Here is a 24,216-nt window from a genome sequence, read left to right as displayed (position 1 = left end):
CTCTGTAGGACCATTTGGACAGCATAGACTACTTTGGAACACCAAATGCTGGAGGTCCGAGTGCTCCCCCCCCCTTGCATTCTATAGTTTGCTCACCTGCTGGTTTAAAGCAAGTGAAACATCTAAACAGACTGAATGCAAACTAGCAGGCAAAATGGCCAGAGCTTAACATTACTTACCGGAGCAAGTAAGGGTGCTGATTCTATCCATTGTACTATGAAAAGGAGCATTTTGCAGGGGGGTGTTGGGTAAAGCTTGATCAAGAATGGAAGTGCAGTGGAACACGAAGGACAATTAAAGGGTTGTTGTTGTTTAACTCCTGCTTTGTTGGCTTTTCTTCATAATGTAAGCACTACAAACCCATATAACTCGAACTAAGGGACGAGTCAGACATTCATGGTTACAACTCAGGAAGGAGTTACTGCAATTCTGGAATCCAGTTGGACCATCCATCCATTTTCCAACCCGCTGAATCCGAACACAGGGTCATGGGGGTCTGCTGGAGCCAATCCCAGCCAACACAGGGCACAAGGCAGGAACCAATCCAGGGCAGGGTGCCAACCCACCGCAGGACACACACAAACACACCCACACACCAAGCACACACTAGGGCCAATTCAGAATCGCCAATCCACCTAACCTGCATGTCTTTGGACTGTGGGAGGAAACCGGAGCGCCCGGAGGAAACCCACGCAGACACGGGGAGAACATGCAAACTCCACGCAGGGAGGACCCGGGAAGCGAACCCAGGTCCCCAGATCTCTCAACTGCGAGGCAGCAGCGCTACCGACTGCGCCACCGTGCCGCCCCAGCTGGACCAGAAAAGAACAAATACTTGACTCATGAGAGCAGAGACATTGATAAAGACGCAGTGTGGATGACGGATTAAACAGCTTAACAATAACAATGGGGTCACCTTTTAAACATAAACCGTTGCATCTTTCCTTGACCCACTCTGCAGATATACCCAGGCAACCCCAGCTACTTCAGCTAGTCAGTAAATAAATATTCAGTAAACCTGTATAACTTTTTCATTAGATGAATGTCACAATTGGCCACTTTTACGATTAACATAAACAGTGTGTCTTTAGGATATCGAGAAATCCAGCCCTCCTCAAGAAGTAACCTCAAGACCTTCGGGAGAACATGCGAAGAAGAACACCTCCAGTAAATGGTGCTTCAATCAAACTGGCAGTGGAGCTACGAGGCTGAAGTGCTTACAACAAGGATGTGAATCGGTGGTCAACTGACCAACAAAAGAATGATGTGATGCAATAAGGGGGATGTGGGGCTTGGCAAGCTACTGTTAGTGATAAGTGTGCAAGTATGGGCAGAGTCAGTATATTAAGTTAGTGTGGTGAAATTATTACACAAATCCTTACTCACCAAAGAGGAAACACAAAAGTCGGATTAAAGAGTAAGCAGCAATCGAGGAGTGCCCCAGATTTGTGTCCTAGCTCCTCTGGAACCATTAATGGCAGTCCAACAGTTTACAGGGATATTTGCTGTGGACACCTCACCTCATAACTACTGTAACTACCAGGGCAGACTTATGAAATATTTCAAGAATTATGTCTGTCAGCAAGCCAGGAGAACCTTTGGGATCGACTCTGATTGCTGGGCAGACAAACAATAGTCGTGACCTACCCAGTCTGTGCTTAAATAATAAATAAAACCTCATCATGTGGCGAGTGTACAGCCTTCAGTTTACATACCTAAAAGACCCTGTCGTAGCAGACGTCACAGTGGACCATTCCCTTGTGAATGAACATGCTTTCCAGAAGATCTCCCATAAGCTTTCCACAAACTTCACACTGTAAAACAGAAAGACGTCATTCTCTCTGTCTCTGTAAAATTGAAACAAATTATGGACACCAAAGAAGCCATGATCAGCGAAGACAGGCAGGAGGAGAAGAAGAAGAAGCATCTGACTCCAAACATTAAACCAGCAGTAAGTGCTAACATTACATACTTAATATTTCATTTTGATTATACATGTACTGTATTTGGTATGTTTAAAACTAAAATTCAGTCATTCAATAACTTTTTGTTGGACCCAGAGTAACAATAAGGTTTCAGATTCTTTGCACATTTTAGCTTTTTGATTCTTTTAAGTCTTTCGACTATGCAATATTTGACGCAGCAAGGTATTCACTATGGAGACAGTGATTCCACAAGCAGTTAACAAGTATGAAATTAAAATACAAAGCATTACAGGAGAGAAAATATAGATCATAAAATAGAAAGCTATAATTCACTGTATCTGTAACAAAGAAAATATGGCCATTAAAAAACTGTTTCAAAAGGAAAAACGGTTACACATTTAAGAGCTGTGGTTGTGGGCTTTGGCATGGGGTTTGTTTCCCATTATTACTTAAAAAAGATCTGTAAGGTGCCCATATTTTAACGTCATTATATTAATGTCTCTTGAACACATCCATCTTAATAAACAGGCGAGCATATGTGTGTGTGTTTGTGTGTGTGTCTGGTTGTGACACTGCAGACATTAATACAGTCGTGGCCAATTAGGTTATAAGACTGACACAAGCATTGGTTCCCACATAGTTTGCTGCTTCAGTGTTTTTAGATCTTTTTGTCAGATGTTTCTATGGCATACTGAAGTATAATTACAAGCACTTCATAAGTTTCAAAGGCTCCTCCGACTTCTCCCAACCATCCAAGAACAGTTTGGTGACTAACAATGCCTTTTCCAGCATGATGGAGCAGTGAGAACTAAGAGGCCTGGGGAACAAAACATCAAAATTTTGGGTCCGTGGCCAGGAAACTCCTAAGATCTTAATCCTTTTGAGAACTTGTGGTCAGTTCTCAAGAGGTGGGTGGACAAACGAAAACTCACAAATTCTGACAAACTCCAAGCATTTATTATGCAAGAATGGTCTGCCATCAGTCAGGATGTGGCCCAGAAGTTGACTGACAGGATGCCAGGGCGAATTGCAGTGGTCTTGAAAAAGAAGGGCTAACACTGCAAATATGGACTCTTTGCATAAACTTAATATAATTGTTAATAAACGCATTTGAAACTTAAGAAATGCTTATCATTATATTTCAGTATAACATAGAAATATCTGACAAAAAGATCTAAAAACACTGAAGCAACAAACTTTGTGAAAACCAAAACTTGTGTCATTCTTAAAACCTATTTGGCCATGACTATACTGCTTTTACAAATCCTATACCAAATAGCATATGACAGAGACATCGGAGAAATGAGAGTAACTGCCAGACCATCATAATGCATGGACAAGTGTCTGTGAATCTGTGTGTCCATTCAGTTATTTCTCTCTGTTTTTTGCCATTTGGTATGGGATTCATAAAAGCAGTGCTAATGTTTGTGATGCGCCATCTATTGGAATGAAAAAATGCAATTCATTTGATTACTACATGTATTACAAAGTACATTCCAACAGGTGGTGCACTACAAATGTTAATGCTGAATACGCCAAGGTCTGTGTTGATTGCTTAGATTTCACTCCATCTTTGACAGGCAGCACAGCTGTTATACAGTCAAGTGAGGATGTCATCGTTGTTACTCATGTGTGCACATGTTTATTATGCATTATTCATTTTTTTGTATTTTAAGTATTAGTGTGGTAACATCACCTTATCATCATCTTACATGCTTAGCTGTCATGGGCAGGGTGCCACCATTTTACAGTCCTTCATTTCTTGCCATGTGATGCACACATTACAAAAGTTGTGACACCATAGCAAGTTATAAAAGATGACTAAAACCGATAGCTGCCAATCAAAAATAATACATAAAATGATTCAACCTGCCTTTATCCTCCTACTTACAGTATGTAGTCTTTCTGAAGTTATAAAAGATGGCCACCCGCATGAAGCAGTGTCTGAACATTAAGGCATTAAAATGAGTTTCCGTGAAGAGTTAGTGCAAACAATCTCTTTAGTGAAGCAATTCTGGTTTTCACTCGACTTCACTTTGAATTCTTATTTTATTTAGACCCTTGAACTATCATTCTGAAAAGACTGTAATGACCGCTTGGTTATTTTACACTGTCTGATAGGACTTGTCATTTGTCCAATTTGAAGACAACAGTAAACAATTTTTGTGTTCTATTAAAAGTTTACTTCTTCACTGAAGAATCAAAGGAACGTAAAAATGGAATTGTGTCTCTTGAGCCTGACCTTCTTTGTTATTTTTATATCGGACTTAATTCATTTCCCTGTTTTATTCTTTTTTTATATAACACCACCAGGTGCCGAAGTTCTATAAGCAGAACAGAAAAATGGATTTCTAAAGAAATGGAATGTAGCCAATGAAAGAGAGATCAAGGAAACGATGGCGTACACATGATGGCATACAACCAGGCAGCAACCCCTTGCTGGTGTGCCTCAGGACATTAAATTGGGGTTCCTGGTGACCGGTCTACACAAGAGAGTAATCACCGCGCTACAAGTGATGGAAGTGACGTCAAACTGAAGCAGCGTAGCCCTGGAAAAGGCGCCATTAGGTAGCCCCAGAGTGAACTTTTGTATTTTTTTAATCTAACTTTATCTCGTGCGTATGTGAAAGTATCTCGTATGAACATGAAAACATCTCGTACATACATAAAAGTATCCCATACATACGTGAAAGTATCCTGTACATGCAAGATATTTTCACGTAAATATGAGATAAGGGCTATCCCATAATTTTGTTCACCATTGTAATGCTATCCAAAGTTTAAAGATCTGTCTTTTATTCAGTCTTTGATGCCATAAAGTAAACAATCGATTGTAGCTAAGAATTTGCACTCTTAAATGTACTGTAAAGGCCATCCCTATGATAGCCTGCAGGGAATACTGCCTGCATGTGAATGTGAGGTTAAAACGAAACGATTTTAATGTTGTAATGTTGCCATGTATTGTACAGCATGGTACAAAAAAAAAGAAAAGCCATAATAAATAACACAGCTCGCTCCTTCAGGAGAACCAACCTTAAAGCATCCCGGGTGACTGTAGATGTTCAAGTGCTCAATTGTTAGCTTGGCATCGTTTCCAACTTCCAGTCCACAGTAGGTGCAAAGGTTTGAAGGTCTGAAAGATCAGCAGATACATTTTGGATTTTTATCAGTGAAGAAATGCCGACACCATACCAGTTTTTCCAACCTAGTCAAGTTCCCAACAGATATCATAAACGCTAGCATAACCAAACGTTCTCAGGCTAATTTCATTCAATTCAGGACCTGTCTTTTGCAGGGTCCACTCATTCACACACATTTGGAGGTAATTTAAAACTAGCAAACTTCACCTACATCTTTGGAGATGTAAGTGAAAATCCAGAGGTCGTGAAAAAAAAGATGTCATGCAAACTCTCACAAAGACAAAGACCAGGCACAAATCTCAAACCGATAACACCGAATCCATAAGAGAACGACACAGTCCAGTGCGCCATCCCAAAATGTAACCTGTAAGCAAAGACATTGAGCCATACCTGGGGCTGCTGAAGACATAGGTGGCCACGTTGGAGGAGATGGTATCAGTAAAGTCCATATTCTCCCTGTTCAGGAAATGTACATGAGATTGAAAACACTTTCATGTCCTTCTCTCTGAGATCTTTAAACATCATGTTACTTGATCTCTAGCAAACTGAACATCCATATAGTAAAGTGTTTTAGATTACTCAAAGAATGAATGTAATTAGTTAGCATTTGTTTTTTTGACAATGCTCTGTCTAAAAGACCTACCCGGCATATGAGAATGGCTTTGTGTTCAGAGATGAGAGGGCAGTTTGGTTCACGTACTGCTTTACCAGCACTATGCCCCTGCAAGATTAAAAAAAAAAAAAAACAGGAATCAGGAATTAATAATTCTAAGACAAGCAATAGAAATCTAAACCTGAGTATTTCAGTCAAAAACGACAAACAGTAGAAATGTGTCTCTTGAGCAAAAATAAAACATTTCACTTAGTGTCATGCTCATGTGCTTGGGAGGCAGCTTAAGGGCTCTGGTCATGGTGGTTACCCGCTGAACCAGGGGTTGGCGCTGTATACTAATGGACAGCCTATTCTCCACTGACATCACTTCCTGCCTGGAACCCATATGACAGGAAGTTTGGCCTGAAAAGACGTCATTGTTTTCTTTGTAAAAAGATCCCTTTTCTTTCCATTTACTTCAATGTATGGAGACACGGATGTGCCCCAAACCTTTTTAGTATCTGTTTCTTGTCTTGAATTAGTTAAAGCTGTTTATTGATGAAAGTTATGGTAAATGAACACAGTTGAAAGGATGGGGAATCAGTATTAATGCAATCATTTTTATTAACATAAAATGCACAGGTAATTTGCATTTTTCCATCCTGTGATGATAGCTCTGCACAAGGCACATTCAGACACAAACACACAGTCCCTCATTCCACACTGATTTGGGGTTACCAGTACTTGAATATGTGGGAAAAGCCCATGCAGACACAGGGAGAACATGACTTGTGGAGCTCTGAGGCAGTTGTGTTGACCACTGCAGCACCATTTTTCCATTTTTTAGAAAACTGCTATTTGATTAAATGGATGAGGCCTGCACTTTCAGGTTCAAGGTAAATGTCTTGTTACTTGCATGTCTCCTCAGAACAATGGCAATGATACAAAGAGACCGTACTAGGTCATAAACTATAATAATAAATTAATTTATAAAAATGAGACCTAATAGTAACACCAACTATCTATACAGCCTGATGTTCATGTAGATGACAAAGATACGCAGATATAACAGAGAGAAGTAAAACACATCATAATATAAAAACCATGACACCCCACCCCCTCACCCACCATGACAGATGCTGATGCGGTTCACAATGCTGCCATAAACAGCACATGAGTGAGACCCCCAAGACAGCGTTTCAGGACAGGCCTGTAAACTGTACTCCCGTACTTACTTTTTGCTGTCTGTGGGTGTCATCGTTGAGTCCGAAGCCAGACTGTGGACATGAAATGAAGACTTGTGAGAAGGTTACAGAGACCCCAGTGTGCTCTTTCTTAAAGTTTTTTCCAGACACAGTTAAACATGTTTATTTAATTAACTACTAAAAAATTTAATAAGAATTATTACTTGGATATTTTTTTAAATTCACGGATAACTAAACAAAATACCTGGTATTATAAATGAACTAAAAATTATGTAATGCATGCACTTACTGAATTTTTTTTCTTAATTGAATGATCCTAAATCTCTTTTATAAACTTTGAGTGGATTCAAATGTGAATATATGTGTACAGCAAAATATAGGAAAATGCATAAAAAAAAAAAATTCCAATTTATAAAACCTGGCATACACACCGCTCTACACAATTTACTTTTATAATCACAATCATCTTGTAAATGTAAATGTAAATGTGTACGGACCTCAAACTCTGCCTGGTTACTGCCCTGAAACAACCATATATGGAGCATGCTAATCAACCTCATACATATGCAATCACGATGCTGCAGAACATCATTGGCTGGTAGAGCAGCCTCTCTCCTGATGCATGGAGTCCCCGCCTCCTCCATTCAAGAGTATCTAACTGTGCTCCACAACTGAGCACTCGAGATCTTGCACGACATTATAGTGTCTGTCCTCTAGGGGTCTGCGAGAGGCGCCTGTGTCTGAGTGAGTAGCCACGATCACCTTGCACATGTAATGACGTAATTGCTGTTACAATGAATAGTACAGGCCACATGGAACACTGAGAGTTCAACCAGTTGCGTTATCAACATACCAGCCCCATGTACGGCACCACAATGTCTTACAAAGCTACTTTGCCTCAAATTAAATCAATTACATGTTGATTCAGTCCACCTGGTTATCATAACAACAATAATTTTGAAAAGTCCATAGATTAATGTAGTTCAATAAAAAAATAAATCCATAGCAGAAACAGAAAAAAATCTAAGTATCCAACATAGGATACACCATACAGATATCACCTTTCAGATGTCTGGATCAGGCTTTTTTCAACTCTTGCCTTTAGTTCGGTACAACAGAAATGCCTGCATGTGGCTTCTTTCGTATAACGGCAAAAGTGAAAAGGAGTTGACAAACCATATGTAATGAAATACAAGGTGTTCTTGCATCTTTACAACTGTGTGAATGATAACATATACTAAACATGCTTCTGCAAACGTATTGCTGATTGGGAAACAAAACCTTGAAAAGCATCCAGCTACCTGTTTTGTCAAGTAAAATGTCTGAGTGAAATTATCTCTACAATACGAGCATGTACAGGATTTTAGATCACTCACTGTACTTACTTAGCACTTGATGAAAAGAGTCCAATTAGCTGGTCCGTGCCTAGTCTACTTATGAACTGGCAGGAGCCATGGCTTGGCTATGCTGCTGGGCCCTTTGCAGCCCTCATAGACCCCAAGATTAGTTAAGAATGAATGTGACTTTATAAATTCCTGGTATAATGCCAGATGCTATGCATGAGAATATAGGCAACATAAATAAGTACGTTCATACCTCATTAAGCCAAAATCATCAGTCGGGTCAGCAGCAGGGACCCTACAAACAGAAGTTTGAATGTGTGGGTTAAAATGAATAAATGTTTTAATGAATACACACTGCATGTACAAGACAGTTAGTTGAAAGTGAAACGTTTCACCTTCTGAAAAATTAAACCAGTCATACTTTATGTCTACTGTTATTAAGAGCAAGTCAGAGATGATTCTCTTGTAGCTCCTCTTTTTATCCACATATTGAACAACTTCATTGGACTGACCAGTAGAGTCTGTGAATTCTTGTCTGTTTTCTCTATTATGATCAAATGTTTACTCACGTTTCTGTGACACTTCTGGATGAGAAAACATCAGCTGGTGTTTCGTTCACAGTTTCTTGCGTTCTGATTGTGGTGTAGGTTCTTCTGTCCATGCTTGGGCTGTAAAATAAATAAGAATGTTATATATTGGTACTGTTTTCAAAGCAGCAACCTTCGCGGATCATTCTAATAGTTTTGGTCCAAGTTGCGCAATAGTACCAAAGAGAGACTTAAGATTCAAAACAGCATTGAGTATAGGGACCATGGAGTCCTGTTTGTGAGCAACTGCTACATTTGTGAGGAGACAACTTTACAACAATGCAGTATAAACAGTTATAGGGCAATGACACCCATTCTGTCAAAAGGAAACTACCATGGAATCATCAGAGCAGGGTTATCTGACCCTTACATCAGTGTGATGACCTGAACTTTGTTAAGACAATAGATGTCTGAAATGTAAGCACTATTACATAAAAGCCACAGAAGGACAAAAAGAGAGTTCTGTTTGTTGCTCAGTGATGCCATTTGACTCTCACTGTTATGTAATATATCACAGACACCCAAAGATGGCCTTCAGGTCTCATGAAGGGTGAAATGCCATTACGTGCATAGTGTACTGTAAAGTTATACAGGTGGCAGGACACACAGTGTAGGTCTTTGTTACAGTCCTAATATTACAGTGGGACTCTTAAATGACCAGGGATGGAGTCTTGGAAAATATGTATATCTTGCAAAGTTTATTGACGTCTCCGGTGACAGCTCACTGAAAGGCAGTAAAGTGGCCTGTGATTTGGAGATATGAGGGAATAAAGTCCATTGGTGAAAAAGCAAGGAAGCTGTTCCACTGGTCAGAGATAGACCCTAGTATGGAAAAGGGGCAAGGGTAGAATGGTGAGGTATGGGTCTGTACTGCCACTCCACAGCTTCAGTGGTCTTGTTTCTAATTGCAATCAGGTCAAAATTTCTTCAAAGTTTGCATTTTCTTCTCACCTCTTTGTGTTTTTGTCTGGTTACTTCATTTTTAATCTACATTCCAACAACTTGTGTGTTACGTTGAGGTTAGGTTGACTGATCCATAATGAGTGAGTGAGTATGGGTGGGTATGAGAGTGAGATTGCCCCGCGATGGACTTGCACTAACATCTAGGCTTGTTTCTTGTCATGTGCATGGTTGGCCAAAACATTAATTTGGACTAAGCAGGTGGATACTGTAGATGGATGGTTTCAATAATATGTGAAGCGACAACAAAAGATTTGTAACCTTAATATGTAAAGATGATTCCAGGACCATGAGAGAAATCAGTTATTGTAGAATGCAAGCATGTACTCTTGAGAAGAATATGAGGAAAACACAAGCAGTGGAGCTGCAGTAGTAATACTAGTAGTACTGATATTGTCACATGTTCAAGTAAACTTTGGCAATTATTAAAATTGTAATTAAGTTCAGAACTTTAACAGCAATTTAGCGGTGCTACTGGGGAATGAAAACTTCAACTCCTAGCAGTCCCTGCAATGGCTCTGCTTGGTTGTCTGCTTCTGGGTGCAGGGGCTGCTGGGGACAAGGAGGGGGGCGTGGGATTTAAAAGGATGCCAGTTATACTAAGGAGGGAGAGAAGTCTTTTGTTGTTTCACGTTTTGAGTTGCCTGTCTGTTTGCCTTCCTGTTTACTACCTGTGGATTTTTGTTTGTCCTGGATTGTCTCCTGTTTTGGGTGTATGGACCGTCTGGTGACTTCCTGCTGCATGAGGAGCATTCCTGATCCCATTCACGCATCATCATCTCATCAGGAAATACTGGTAGGACTACTTGTTACATCCACATACAACATGCTGATCTCTGGACTATCTACCTCCATCATTTCATGACATTAGTTGCCTTTTTCATGGACTTCATCGTGTGTGGTTTTTGTTAGTTGTTTGTTATTGGTGAATTTTGTTTATTGTATATTGCCATAAAGGGAACTAGGGTGGCGTTTATTTGTTCAATACTGTCTTCAATTTCTGTTTTATTACCAGTTGCTTTTTTGTCTCTGTGAGGGAGTCTGTGTGAATCAGGCCAAGGCTGGGTACGTTCCTGGGATCTCAACTGAAAAAAATAAATAAAATCACTGTCAAAGGCGGTGTGAATCTTAGCCTGGTTTGACAGTTCGCTACAGCAGTATGAACTGGTCAATGAGCTATCAATCTTTGTGAAGAAAGGAAAATAAAGGACAATCTCCATTTAATGTGACATTGTGTGTCTTCAGCTCCAAGAACATCAGAGTGTGTACTGATCCTGCTTTCTGCCATTTCTAAAGTGAGTCCTTGAAGGTGTCCCTGGGACAGACTGGTTAATTCCTACTTCATATTCCGTAAACAATGTATAGGCCTTGGCCTCTGCAACTCTGATGTGATCTGGATTATGATAGTTCAGTATTGTAAGAACTGGATATTATCAGTTATTTCTGCTTTTCTCCACTCTACAGTGGATATTTCTGTCATTGTTTTTCTTCCAGAGATGCTGTTTCATCAGTGTTCCACCAGTAGGATCTTCTCACCCCAGAAAACAGAATGGCTAAAACTCAGATTTTGTGATTGCACTGACAAGTGATGAAAATTATATACTGTTATGTGCTTCATGATCCTTTCGCTAATCTATTTTTTTTCTCAGTTTTGATTATATAACATGTATTATGTTGTTCACTCAGTCATCATTAGTGTAAGAGCTTATTGGAAGTGGTAACACTTAATAATAAGGACTACATAAGTTCACCTATTAGTCATATCTATTTACTGCTAGGCAATAGCTTAGGAAACACTTTGTTTGCTCTTTTTAAGACTTAAAAGGCACCAGTGACATTTTATAATGCAGACTCCCTATAGCGCACTACTAGTCACTTACTGCTATGTAAGAGGACCTTAAGAGAGGCTTTGTTCGTGTCACATTAGAATGAGTGACTAACTAATGAACCACAGCAAGCCCTGAAAGCCCCCATTCTAAAGTGTTACCTTGAGAGAATACTCTGAAAGTAAAAGATTCAAATTGTGGACTGTACTTAGTGGTCTATAAAAGAAAGGCTTCTCAATAAAATTAAGCAAAACAATATTTGAAACATATCACCTATCATATAATTATAGGATCTAATGATCAGTTTGTATAAAGTATTGTAGGGTTTACTGTATTCTTGGTTCTTTGAAGAAAAGCAGTGCTTGAATCACACCAAAACTGCTTAGGCCAATACATTCTGTGGTCTCTATGCAGTTAAAGTTGTCCCAGAAGGGGCACCTATTTGGTGTTGTTCAGAGTTATTCTCACAAATGTTGGCTTCACACTTTGTTCCTCAAATGTCTTATTACGCAGAATCTTATGGTGAACTCTACCCTTCAGTGGCAAATCAAAAACTTCTTTTGATCTTCAGAGCTAATATAACAAATATCCTGTAAATGAGAAGATTACTTTTCATCTTTTCTTGGAGCATCATATTCTGCCAGTCTACACACACAAATAATTACAATTTCCCTCATTCATTGGTCAAGAGTCCTGCCTTCAATTCAAAACAACAGAATTATGGGAATATGCCTTTCATGTTTAAATTATGAGTGCCGTCTTTCTCGTTAATAACAATATTAACAATTAATGATAGTTTAGCAAAAAAAATGCATATTTTTTGCACATTTTGAGAATATGATTAGAGAAGAGATATGTGGATTATGTAACATGAGCAATTTGAAAATTTCTTCTCTTTTCCCATGTAAATATTTTACATTATTTGCCATTGCGTAACACAGGACACTGAATCTATTACATCAAAAACATTTTTTCTCTTTCTGCATGAAAACATGAAATTAAAATTTTTCCTCAGCTGTCTCTACAAACTACATGGTGTAAGTAACGTATAACAGTGGCGTATTGTTTTCATATTGCTTACAGTACTATTAATATGTTCCATAGACCATTTTATTGTTTCTGTTGGTATAGTAGGCAAGATGTGCATGTATTGTGAACCCAGCAAATTTCTTCCAGTTAATAGCCAATCATTTACCAAATAAAAAAATAAATAAATAAACTCAAGTAAAATTAACATGACTGAAATTCCAGAAAAGCATGTTTTCATATAAAGGGTCATATTAATCTGAGACAAACTACTGAGTATTAAAACTGAAGTAGAGACACTGACAACTTTTAAAAAGTGTCTGAATGAGATACTGAAGAAACTTTTAAGCTTGATGGATGAAAGGATTTCCTCTCATTTGTCAAACGTCTTGCGTTATTAGGTTACATTTCATTTCATGCATATCTCTTCACTAAACACTTTCATGACTTTGTAAAGGTGCCTGCATGGACTTTGGAAATGATGAGAGGACAGGAAGTGTCAGTGATGAGCAGCTGTCTTAGGAAAGCCCCTACAGCAAATCATCCAAGAATGGTAGGTTTGCCCAACTTCACCTCTTACTTTTTTCACCAAGTGACACAAAGAGAAATGTAAAAAGTTAAATTATGTTTTTAATTTATAAAAAATTGATTGCACATATATTGTTGAAGGACAGTACAGACAGTTACCTTGTGTTGCTACTGAAGTCCTCTGTCTTTTCAGTGTATCTAGAAGGGTTCATATTTAATCCGTGAGTTCTACAACAAAATACAGAAAATGCATTTCAAATACAAGACAAAGATCCTCAATCAGAACGTGCAAACTCAAGTCAAGCATCCCAAGGAGGATGAATTAAAGACTGAAGTTTGCCTTCATGATAAATAAGGAATGCAGCTTTTAGATCCACATTTATTCTGTCGATGCTTTCAAAAGAGCTACTTCTTCAGCAGACAGTTTGAACTGATTTTACATTTTACTGACTTTTTGTTTACACTAACTTGTGATTACTTATAATCACAATTATACTTGTGATCAATTATAAAATGATATTACCTTCTCCCCATTTTTACAAGTATTGATTTCCATTTGAAAAAGGTACCACTACAACATATATTAAAGCAAGGATCCTTCTTTTACAATGCTGTAGTGGCTCAGATATTCCCTCTGAGCAACACTCCCCTTACAGTTGCTGTCCTCCATGAGACTGTGGTGGTGGTGGTTGCTTAGCATTCATCTCTACTGCTACACCAATAGAGATCTCCTTTCAATCGACTGGATAAGCTACAGCTTACTGACTCCAAGGCTGTGGGTTTCATGGAAAGCTTCATCATATGAAGATGTGAGGGGACAAGGACTTAAATAATTTCTAGCCAGTATTTCACAGATGCAGTACCATTTAACAGGTTTTAAACTTCATTTCAATCCAGGACAATGTTTCTTTCAGGGTCAAGATTCCATACCCTTTCCGTTTCATATTTTCTTCTCTTTGAGGGATTCAATCCACAAACAAAAAACTGTATATTAGCGACTCTAAATTGGTGTTGTGTCCTGTACAAGTTTTGGTCCTGCCTTCTGCTCACTTCTTACTTGAAAGGCTTCACAGGAAGCAGTGAAAGATATATCTATATATACAGTAGAGTCTCGCTTATCCGACATAAACGGGCCGGCAGAACGTTGGATAAGCGAAAATGTCGGATAATGGGAGGTGTTAAGAAAAAGCCTATTAAACGTCAAACTACAGTATGTTATAATTTTACACATTACGAGCCTAATACAGTGGAACCTCAGTTCACGAACATCTCTGAACACGTACAAATCGGGTTATGACTAAAAAGTTCGCCAAACTTTTGCCTCTGTGCATGAACACACACTCGGTATAGGAACAAGCCAGTTTCCCTTTCGGTTTGTGCACGCCGATGACTTCCGCACGTGTTCAGTCTCTCCCTGTGCACACACATGCGAGAGAGACACATGCACACGTGAGAGACGTCATTAATCACTCTCTCGAGAGCGGCTTAGTCCCACTGGCCTTGAAAACCGCAAAAATTAGACCTCATTTAAAAAAATCCTCTTTGGATCCTGAAGTGATAGAAAAACTATCGTCCGATCTCCAACCTTCCATTTTTGTCTAAGGTTTTTGAAAAGGTTGTTTTGGTTCAGCTTCAGGATCACCTCAAAAAATTTTTTATTTTTAATGTATTTGCAAAAATCTCAAGTAAACTTTTTTCATGTTGTCATTATGGGGTGTTGTGTGTAGAATTCTGAGGAAAAAAATGAATTTAATCCATTTTGGAATAAGGCTGTAACATAACAAAATGTGGAAAAAGTGATGTGCTGTGAATACTTTCCGGATGCACTGTATCTAGGGAAAACATTGTGATGGGGTTAAAATGTCAAAATCACAGCTTTAGGGAAAGTCATGGGCTGAAGAACACTTCTAATTTTTTTAAGTTATTTACACATATATACTGTATATACAAAAAACCTCAGTCAGGTATGACCATATTAAAAACTTTTGTCATTCTCATTGATTTCGTTTTATTAAAAACTTTAATAACAGACCTCTCCATTTTGATTTCAGGCATGTCACTTATTCCTGGAGTCTCATAGAAGGTTTCTGTTGTTCTGATGGTGGTTTTTGTCTTTCTGTCTGTCTTGGGGCTGTAAAAGATGCAGATTATCATCAAGAACACCAACTAACAAAACTATTATACTCTCCAACCCTGCTAAGGGAAATTTAAATCAAGTAATTCTGAGCTCAGCGCTGTGTGTCACTGTTAAATAAATGTCTCTTATAAAGTAAAACATGATTTCTTTTTGCAAGTGACTGCACATCATTGACAGAGACATTATCATCTGTGCCACGTGCCCCCCCCCCCCCCCCCCCCCTTAAGTAACAGTTAAATCCTATAATCATAGTAATTCTAAATTAGTACTTTAGTGGTCCAGTCTGGATTGCATTGATGCAGGAACATTCACTACAGAGTTACTTGTCTGGTCTGGTTACTGACCTGGGGTCAGATTTATAAAGCTTGTGTCTGCACAAAGAGAGACCTGTAAAGTGTTTACATGAGTTTTTACGTAAATGTTGGCATTTATTAAAATAAGATTAATGGGAAAACTTGCATATATTTATAGCAACTTTGTCTCATCCATACACAACATTTTGGAGAAACTGGGAAATGATGACATCCTTGGTCAAGTTGGGAAATGCAGTAGAATTATTCATATCATAATATGCTTGGACGTGACAAAAATTAAACCTTAAAAGTGACGAATATTCACTCTATTACAGCTGCCTTTTAGAGGTCAAATGCTTTGTATTTGCACTGAACAACTCACTTGGGTTTTTCGTCAGTTTATATCGGCTACCTGTTGTCATTCCTCAGGATTAGAAACCAATGCAATTCCTTGTTGTCAATAACACAGCTGTGATTCACTTCCTGAGTTGAGAAATGTATAAATCTCATGCCCTACAGTCTATTAAGAGCATAATAGTTTGACACAACATGGCTTGTCTGGCACTACTTGAAGAGTATGATGAGAACGAGTTGTTAAGGACATTTTTATGCCCACTGACTCTTGGAAGCCTGAGTTGGCTTCCAAGAGTCATTTTATAAGTCAGCCTCTTAAAACAATGTGCTGCTGATTTGGCCCCGGAATTTGGCCCCTGAAATCAGGCTCTATATGTTCATATTGATGTTTTAACCATGGTTGGCTTTCTGGAAATAGGCATCTATGAGAGGGAACTGGTTGCTGACATGTCAGGAATATCTCAGCCAAGCTTCCGTTCCATCATGCCTGCTGTGCTGGAAGCCATACGCCAATTGACGAGGCACTACATTCAGTTTTCTTATGGTGTGTGTGCAGGTCAAAATAAAAACGCAAGTTTGTACCAGTGGCTGGTTTTCCTAGTACAACATTACATATTGCAATAAGGCTACCTATCGAGAATGAAGCTGCTTTTCTTAACTGAAAGCAGTTTCACAGTTAGAGTTGGGGTAGGAAGCACAGACATCAGGAGTGTCTTGCAGTAGAGCTGCTGACCCTCCACTTCTGTGTGGAAGTTTTACAGGCACGACCAGCTTGGAGGAGATGCCAGGGAAGACCCAGGGCTCACTGGGTGGATTATATCTACCGGATGGCTTGGAATCCCACAGTATGAATTGGCAAGTGTGGTTTGGCAAAGTGGCGTATGGGCCTCACAGCTAAGACTGTTGCCCCCATGACTTAGTCTTGGATAAGCAGTGTTAAATGAATGAATGAATAAGAAATTTCATTACATTAACATACAAGTCATTTGAGATGTCACGATGAGACTGATAAAAGTCAGGACTGCTGTGGCATAATGTCGCATAATAAGGCATCTCCAGTGATGAGCAGTCTGCTTTATCACCTGAGATCACACCTTCATTTTGTTATTTCCGACACAGTGCAGCTGCTAAAGCTCCGAGAGCAGCAGTAGTTTGTTGGTATACAATGCATTTGCTCTTGTTAGGCCACCAAATAAATGCTATCTGCATGCCTCTAATTTAAAGATGAGAACTTCTACCTCTCACTACTGGATGTGTCGGGTGAGAGGCTTACATTCATGTAACACACATTTACAGGATTAAAAGGCAGATTGTGTACAAATATGCGTACTCCTGGTTTTATAAATCAATATTTTTTTGCTGTACGCATTTTCCAGCTTTTTCGCATATGTATACTTTCACCCTTGAATCTATGCAAAGTTTTATAAATGAGACCCCTGGACTCTGGCATCTTTGTTCTGCTGTACCAATGAGATAGCATGGCATTTGAACACCAGTAATACACTCACTTTTTTCATATAGAATTGCCATGCCATGATAAACCTACAATCTGGTAAGTGAACCTAATTCACATTTTTGTTTTTCCACAGAAAAGTCTATCCTTTTACAATCCATTTTTCTGAAATACATAATAAACAATTTACTATGTTTTTGTGTCACATTTGATCAGGTTGTGTTTCTGAGCTATTGTGCCTGACAGCCTTTTCCTTTTGTAATTATGAGATTTTGATCTTGCAGCTTGTTGTACCGTTACCTGTTCTCAATAGATGTCCAAGAATATGTCTCAGAACGAGCAGGGTCAGAATCTTGAAATCTAAGACACAACATAAAAATTGAACAAACTAAATATTTGTACTTTAAGAAATTAAAAAAAGAAGTCATTTTTTTCCTATTAAAGTACTATATAATTTCTCAGTACTCAAAGCGCTATCCACACAGGGAGGAACCGGGAAGCGAACCCACAACCTTCCACAGTCTCCTTACTGCAAAGCAGCACCTTTAGCAGCTTTTCACAAAATAAGTAAAGAACATCAAAATGTATTCATTCTGTCTGTTTATTCCAATCCTGCATTGCATTTGTCACACATTACGAACAAATTCAGGACTGGACACTTGCCTATGGACTCACCGACTCATTCAGAGAGGGAGATTTTAGTGTTTCCAATCACAAAGTACAGTATGTGTACTCACTGGAAAAAGAAGTCAGTACAAATGTTTCTTAGGAATGACCAGGAGAATAGACGTGATCAAAGAACAAAGCAAAGGTCGATGCCGGGAGCCAAAAATGAATAGTCACAACAACAAATGCTAACCAGAAATCAAAGTCAGGAAATTCAAAACTAAATTATAATGCCAGGAGTCACACAATACACTATTTTTATCCAATATTGAATAACCTGGGAATGCATGTGGTGACCTTTATATGGTAGCACCACTAAAGTCACTTGTGGATTTCTTGGTGATCCATGGCATGCTTTATCATTGCAGCAACTACAAAAAAGTAATCAAGAAAAGCAAAATGGCAATGAAAATGACATTGAAACATGAACAACGTTTAGCAATATCATTTTTCCGCTGAAGTTTATGTTTTTACCCAACTCAATCATGGCTGGTTATTTAATACTCAAGTGGTTTCTGTCTCCACACATCTCTGAGTTTGGATTAGGCAGGTTCACAAAATTGGTAGACAGATTAGAGTGTAAAGGATACAGAAAAATCCTACAATGTTGGATAAATGATGCCCATAGATATATACAAATAAATGTTTCAGGTAAGATTGCATGAAGAGGAACTCCTTTGCATGACCTTGATGGAAAAAAAAATCAAATAGCAGACCTGTCTACTTTCATGTTGGACGAGTCAAAGATTGCAGGAGTCTCGTGAACCGTTTCCGTCGTCCTGATGGTGGTTTTTGTCTTTGTTTCTGTTTTTGGGCTGCAAAAGACTCAGGTTATTATGGAGAATACCCAGTCAAAATAGTACAATTGTGCTACACTACTACAAATAACCTTCTAATGTTTTTAAATTTAACTCAATTTAAAATTAATAATCAATAAAACAACTTTTAATGAACTTAGCACACAAGAACATTTCCTGTTATTGAATGTGAGTAATTTCATGCGATGCTATTGTCCTTCAGTAGTCTGAGGATTCTGATCATTCAGTCCTCCATATGGTTACCTGTTCTCTATCGATGTCCATGAATAGGTCTCCGAATGAGCTGGCTGTGACTCTTGAAAGCTACAAAGGAAGACAAGATCTTATAACAAACCTGGATGAAACACTTGTTTAACAAATATTTGCTTGTAGTTTTGGATTTTCACAACTGAAGAACAAATCTAAAGTTCCTTTTTTTAAAAAATCAGGTTGTGCAATTGAAATCTTCACTAAAGCATGTACTTAACACCAATGGACCCAATAAACAGCCAATACTAAGATATTAAATATCTTAGTCGATAGTCGATAACTGGAAAAATTCCTAAGATCATCTAACTCATTTTTTGATCTAATAAGAATTTAAGGACACACAAATAACATGGGAATGGGAAATCTGTCTACAAAGTGGCCCCCATCTCTGGCCATGACAAGGCTTTAATTCCCATTGGGGTCAATTTATAGAACAAGCACATTAATAAATTCCAGGGTCTGAGCAACCATCTATTTGATCTTGAGAGCCTGAGCTATGGATCTAGCACTTTCCCTTGACCCCTGAGTGTTTAGTTGCCGTGAAAGTGTCATGTTCCCATAGAGGAATCCCAGATATCAGAGAGGCAGCAGCGTCTTCTTCTCTGTGGTCAAGTGTTCCCTGGTGGCCAGAAGGCATTTTCACCTCTAGTGTTTTCTCCCTCTTGTCAGTTTGTATGGTAGGGACAGAAACCTCCAGGAACTGTTGGGTTCCCCACCCTGTTGCATCCTGGGATAGAATGCTTCCAACTATGCTGCAACTCTTTGTCTCTCTTTCATTGCACACAGGTTATACTTCTAGAGGGCATAGTTTCCCAAGCTACTGGGCTTCCACACTGGCAGATTCAGATGTGGCTCTAGCCCCTGGTGGTCTTTTGGCAGCTGTGCACTCTTTTATACTGGCCAACTATTATTATCATCAGTCCCAGATGATTCTGATCTACTGTTATCTATTCCATCTTTGGTACTGCTGGTGAATTCAGTGTGGCATACATTTCTCACATAGCTGAGTCTATTTTATTTAGAATTCTGAAGTGTGGCAAACAAAACATAATTTTTAAAATACAGAAGACAACGTGTCCTTCAGTTTTTTGCTTGATATTATTTTTCTGAATTTCTCTTAAGTTTTTCTTCCATTTTAGAATCATCATTAAACTCCTACAAATATTATCAGATTTAATTTGAATTTAATTTTAGTTGTTTTTAAGCAAATGGTTTGGGAAGACAAACTATCTAAAAAATGTTTTCCTAAATGAGACTCGTGGTTATCTAAACCACTTAATCAGTTCTGGGTTTTAAAGGCCAAAACGAATCTCCAGAACTTCTGGAATAAGGCAGGGACCAATGATAGAGCAGGCACAACCTTAACTCAAAAAACATTTCTTCATAAACCCACACTCACTCATACCAGGATAATTCTCTCAGACCAGATTACAATTTTGGAATTCGGCCGTTCCTGAAGAAAACTCCATGCAGAAGAAGGTGGAATCTTCACACAGGCAGTGATCAAAATGGGATTTGAACCCAGGATTCGGCTGCTATGAGGCAGCAATGCTAACTACAGTGTCACCATAGATATAGACAAGACAGCCACAGTGATATTCCCAATGTGAGTTATTAAAATATAATTTCAAAAGAGCAGACCTTTCCACTTTGAAGTTGGGTGAGTCATTATTACGGATTGTTTCTGTTGTTCTGATGGTGGTTTTTGTCTTTTTTTCTGTCTTGGGGCTGCAACACATAAAACAACTTAGAAGTATAATAGGAGAAATCATTAACTGAACAGTATAAAGTGGAAGCTGAAATCCGTGAAACATCTGCCAAGAAGTGGCATATTTTCCTCAAATTTTCTGTTACTAATGACTACACCAATCTTTAATTTACACACAGTCATTTTCACTTAGCGACTCTTCTCAGTTATTAATAAAATTGGCTGGAAATAAGAAGCAAAAATAAAGCAAGTAAACCATGTGAGATGAGTTCATTGTTTGAGCCCAAAAGTATTTTAGTTTTTTGATTTACAAAAATGACATAAGTTCCGATATGAAAGTCAAGCATGTGAATTTTGCAGATAACAGCAAAATCAGAGAGAAGGTAATTGCAAATGCAGGAAAAACGGATTATAAAGATGTCGGCAATTTTCATAATTGAGCAAATGCATATCAATTGTAAAATGCTTTCTTCCAATAAAATAAACATTAATTATGAAGAAAAACAAACCTACAAAAAGCACATTCTGGGAAATTTAGGCATCTTATGTTGACAGACCATGCTTTGGACAACAGACAGAAGCAGTTAAGAAAAGGCAAATAAGATGTTAGGCTATCATGTTAAGATGTTAAGTCAAGGAATGTCAAACTATTGCAGGCTGGCAAAACCACATTTGACATGACACGTGAACATATTATCGCAATGCAAGAAATCGCACATAGAATATCCATCAAATGGATTCATTGGGCAAGTAGGTAAAGTCTTAAAAAGAAAATAGGACTTAATCTTGGACTATGAAATTCTGAAATGCATCCATTCACAAGTATTCTTCCTATAAAACAGTGAATCGCATACTAAAGGACAGAGGTGGAAATCAGGGAGAGCTACATTGAGGACTATAACGTGGAAGCATTACTTCATTCAGAGAGTTACATAGCTGAAATGGAAACCCAGCTGAATGTCCGAATGAGCTTTTTGCTCTCCAAATAAGGCCATGGATACTCCTGTCATTGTAAGCATGTGGTCCATTCACACAAAATATCTCTTAAGTGGGAACCTGAACAGAATGTGAGCACTTTGAGTAGCGAGTCTTGCTGTAGTTAAACATTGACTTTACCAGATAAGCAGCAAACCCTTTCACATAGTTAGTATATAAATGAAATGCATTTTCCTGTTCTCATGAAGAATTGCTATATGGTGATGATCAATACAGTACAGCCAAGTTTCATTTCACATGCACCTTTATAAAATTTATGCTGTTAAAATTAGTTTTGCATGGTATTCTGCAATCAGGAAACATGAAACTCACTAAAGAGTTTTTTGGGTTTAAATCCAGGACTATTGCTGCTGTTGTGTGTGCTCTTTTGCCTGCTTTTGCTGGCACAAGCTCTCCTCTCTGTATTTCTGCTTCTGCTTAGGTGCTGTGACACACTGATAGTTGATTGCTGATAACACCACCTGCCCCAGCACTCCTTTCTCCTCTCGGCTTGCCTGTCATAGCATGGTGTAACCCTGACAAGTGACAGCTGCTTTACACAACTGCTCGACTGGCTAATGGGCCACAGAGATGTATACAGTATGTTTAGTAATGCCACATGTACTTGGATATGCTGATCAACTTACAACACATCACCACTCTCTGGCACCATGATGAGCAAGAACTGACAGGGTGATTACCCAGCTACCATTTCATCAGCAATTGCTAGATATAAGAATAGGGTAATGGAATGGAGACAGGGCTATTGGGAAGAATGTTGTGACTATGAATGAATAGCTGATCATAGTATCGGACTTATCATTACAGCCTTGAAAAGAAATCTATAAATAAGGACTTTATATATATGACCTACAGTATATATCTGTGCATACTGCCTTACTGTATTCTTTTTACCATTTATTCATTCATATTTATTCTTTGTAAAGCACATTCTTTATGTCAAAATATGCTATAGAAATAAATGTTGTCATTGTTGTTGTGAGATGAACTAAGCCCCTTTCTTCCCGTGGGCCGTGTCAATGGTGCAAATTTTTCTGGTTGTTAAACAACATCATTTTACAAACAAAAAATCAGTCAGCCAGTCATTTTTCAACCCGCTATACCCTAACACAGGGTCACGGGGATCTGCTGGAGCCAATCCCAGCCAAGACAGGGTGCAAGGCAGGAATAAACCCCGGGCAGGGCACCAGCCCACCACAGCAAAAAATCAGTTTCAGTTTGAATTCAATGTCATGAAATTCACTAGCTCATCACTAATTACAACTAACCTGTGATCTGCTAAATTTACACGTCTGTTTTACAGACCATCCGGACTCTAAATACTTTTAGATTAGATTAGATGAAATTAGATTAGGTTAATTTTATTAATCCCGGGGGGAAATTCAGATGCATACAGTGGTAGAAACATAAGAAACAAGGATACAGAGTGACAGGACAAATAATACAGAAAATCAATCAATCAATCAATAAATGTGCATTGTGCAGACATTTCAAAATGAACTTAACAAATACATTGGGAGGAAGCTTTGAATTGCCTGATAGCAGTGGGCAGAAAAGATCCCCCCGAGGTGCATCTTAGCACACTGTGGTGGAATGAGCCTCCTGGATTTTACATGACGGCATTCAAATCTACTACTATCCTCCTTTCCACAATGGCTTCTATCATCAATAAATGTAAAAAGTAGATACTGATTTTTTAAATTATGTTTACTTATGTTGTCTTTGTGAGATATTACAGCTGACAGCAAGTCTGTTTTGAAATTTAAAGATCCTCATCTATTAATTTATTGTACAGTTACCTGTTCTCAATAGAAGTCCAGGAGAAAGTGTCAGAATGAACTGGCTCAGAATCCAGAAAGCTAAAAAGAGTGAAAATGGAGACAATCCCATATTAAATACTGAATTGTTAAATATATCACCTATTACATTTTGAAATAGAAGAACTAACTTGATTTCTTTTCTTCAGTTTAATGTAAAAGTTGCATTTGTACTTAATATTGTATAAGACGTATAGACAATTAGAGCCTTAGAACAACTTTGACATGAACAGGCCATTTAGCCAAACAAAGCCTATTCACCTAATTCCTCTAAAAAGTTGAATTTAATTCCAAGATATGAACCTTAAGTGTAAACCGCTGAATGTTCTTAATAATGGATGCACTGCTTCATTTCAATAAAGCAGCACTGAATGAATTTCTCCACTCATGGTTTCATGCCTGTATTAGTTATTTGACTCTTACTGTTTTTCCAGTTTTGGTATGTAGAAGGAAAACCCACAAAGGCATGGTGAGGACTTGCAAGCTCTAATAAGCAGGTTCTGGACTACAGCACATAATGTGATATCTATAAGGCAGCCGCGGTAACCATTGTGTATTCTCTGCGAGGACAGGATTTTACTGTGCCTCCTTTG

At 38.4% G+C, this 24,216-nt stretch overlaps 1 protein-coding gene across 6 annotated transcripts in view; it reads right to left on the bottom strand.

Annotated features, from left to right (window-relative positions):
• Positions 1-24,216, bottom strand: part of znf185 (zinc finger protein 185 with LIM domain) — a 95,869-nt gene that overhangs the window by 2,462 nt on the left and 69,191 nt on the right. For all 6 annotated transcript variants that reach the window (XM_028816039.2, XM_051934813.1, XM_051934814.1 and 3 more), the window contains 14 exons: positions 23,606-23,665; positions 20,744-20,830; positions 19,097-19,156; positions 18,752-18,850; positions 17,670-17,729; positions 15,165-15,263; positions 13,292-13,360; positions 8,775-8,873; positions 8,459-8,500; positions 6,893-6,934; positions 5,709-5,786; positions 5,456-5,521; positions 4,959-5,058; positions 1,716-1,814 (listed from right to left, as the gene is read on the bottom strand). In XM_028816039.2, coding sequence (XP_028671872.1) covers positions 1,716-1,814; positions 4,959-5,058; positions 5,456-5,521; positions 5,709-5,786; positions 6,893-6,934; positions 8,459-8,500; positions 8,775-8,873; positions 13,292-13,360; positions 15,165-15,263; positions 17,670-17,729; positions 18,752-18,850; positions 19,097-19,156; positions 20,744-20,830; positions 23,606-23,665 — 1,060 coding nt within the window. The remainder of the gene's footprint in view (positions 1-1,715; positions 1,815-4,958; positions 5,059-5,455; positions 5,522-5,708; positions 5,787-6,892; positions 6,935-8,458; positions 8,501-8,774; positions 8,874-13,291; positions 13,361-15,164; positions 15,264-17,669; positions 17,730-18,751; positions 18,851-19,096; positions 19,157-20,743; positions 20,831-23,605; positions 23,666-24,216) is intronic.

The sequence above is a fragment of the Erpetoichthys calabaricus genome, chromosome 12 (assembly GCF_900747795.2).
Source record: "Erpetoichthys calabaricus chromosome 12, fErpCal1.3, whole genome shotgun sequence".
NCBI lineage: Eukaryota > Metazoa > Chordata > Cladistia > Polypteriformes > Polypteridae > Erpetoichthys > Erpetoichthys calabaricus.
This window is presented reverse-complemented; position numbering and strand designations above follow the sequence as displayed.